This window comes from Volvox carteri (genome assembly GCF_000143455.1).
Source record: "Volvox carteri f. nagariensis unplaced genomic scaffold VOLCAscaffold_2237, whole genome shotgun sequence".
NCBI lineage: Eukaryota > Viridiplantae > Chlorophyta > Chlorophyceae > Chlamydomonadales > Volvocaceae > Volvox > Volvox carteri.
Genome location: NW_003308737.1, coordinates 1 through 1,095, shown reverse-complemented (window position 1 = coordinate 1,095; position 1,095 = coordinate 1). Strand labels below are relative to the sequence as shown.

The 1,095-nt window shown below is 39.9% G+C and overlaps 1 protein-coding gene across 1 annotated transcript; it reads right to left on the bottom strand.

Annotated features, from left to right (window-relative positions):
• Nucleotides 1-386: 386 nt before the first annotated feature.
• Nucleotides 387-1,085, bottom strand: VOLCADRAFT_72174 (uncharacterized protein; the record flags this gene model as incomplete). The annotated part of the gene is made up of 1 exon (XM_002959974.1): nt 387-1,085. A coding segment is annotated over one exon (699 nt), but the record flags the coding sequence as incomplete, so codon positions are not given.
• Between the last annotated feature and the right edge of the window lie 10 nt (nt 1,086-1,095).

The following is a 1,095-nucleotide window of genomic DNA, read 5'->3' as shown; positions in this document are numbered from 1 at the left end:
CTTCTTTAGGGGACTCCGTCTTCTTTAGGGGACTCCGTCTTCTTTAGGGGACTCCGTCTTCTTTAGGGGACTCCGTCTTCTTTAGTTCCCCTAAAGGGGATGAAGAAGGGGTTCCCCTAAAGGGGAAGAACACACCTTTGGTTCATCCCCTTTAGGGGAACTAAAGAAGACGAACTAAAGGGGAAGAAGACGGATGACAAGGGGGGAGCCCAAAGGGGACGATGACAAGGGTTCCCCTTTAGTTCGCCTTTAGGGGAAGAAGAAGGTGACAAGCAAGGGGCCACTTAGAGGGCAGGGACGGTACTTAAAAGCTGACCTTTAAAGGACTTTGGCCTTTGTGNCCGCTTTACTGACCTTTGGGACATCCCTACAGGGCAGGTATAAATTTAATCTGTAGAAAGCTTATAAATTAATTTTGCTAATTTTTTGGCAGATTTTTCTGACAAAGAAAGGCCGCGTTCTTGATAACCATGCACCCGAACCCAACGTTGATAATCTATTTTTTTCTTTCCGAGTAAAGAAAATTTTTTAAAATAATCAATAATATTGTTTCGGCTGCTATAGGCTGTTATTTCTACACGATTATATTTTACCTTTGTATGACCGTTTGTTACTTGATTAATTTTAGTCGTTGCACCAAACAGGTCACGAATGGCAGCTAATACAGAAAGCTCACCTTTCTGGGTAATATGCATTTTTAAAAAAAAACCATATCGCTGCTCACCAGATGGTAGTTTGCCACGTCGGAAGTTATTACCTGCATTTGTGTAAAAGCAGCCATCAGCTTCAATAAAACCAGCTAACCAAGCATTATCAAGTGAAGGGGCACAATTCCAAGGTTTTATACTAATTTGCGTGTTCCAGCAGGTATTGAGTTTCTTTACCCACTCTTCAAATTGGATTTGACGTTTTTCTAATACAAGATTTCCATTAAGTAGAGCAACAAAGTTTAAAACAAATTCACGCTTCGATGTGTAATAACGCCAATATTTACGACCATCTTTGTTTATCTGTGTTATTGTCCCAAAACCTAATGTTGATCGTATTTTATGTATTAATTTTACATCATCTTGAACAATTTCGACGTAGCAAAGA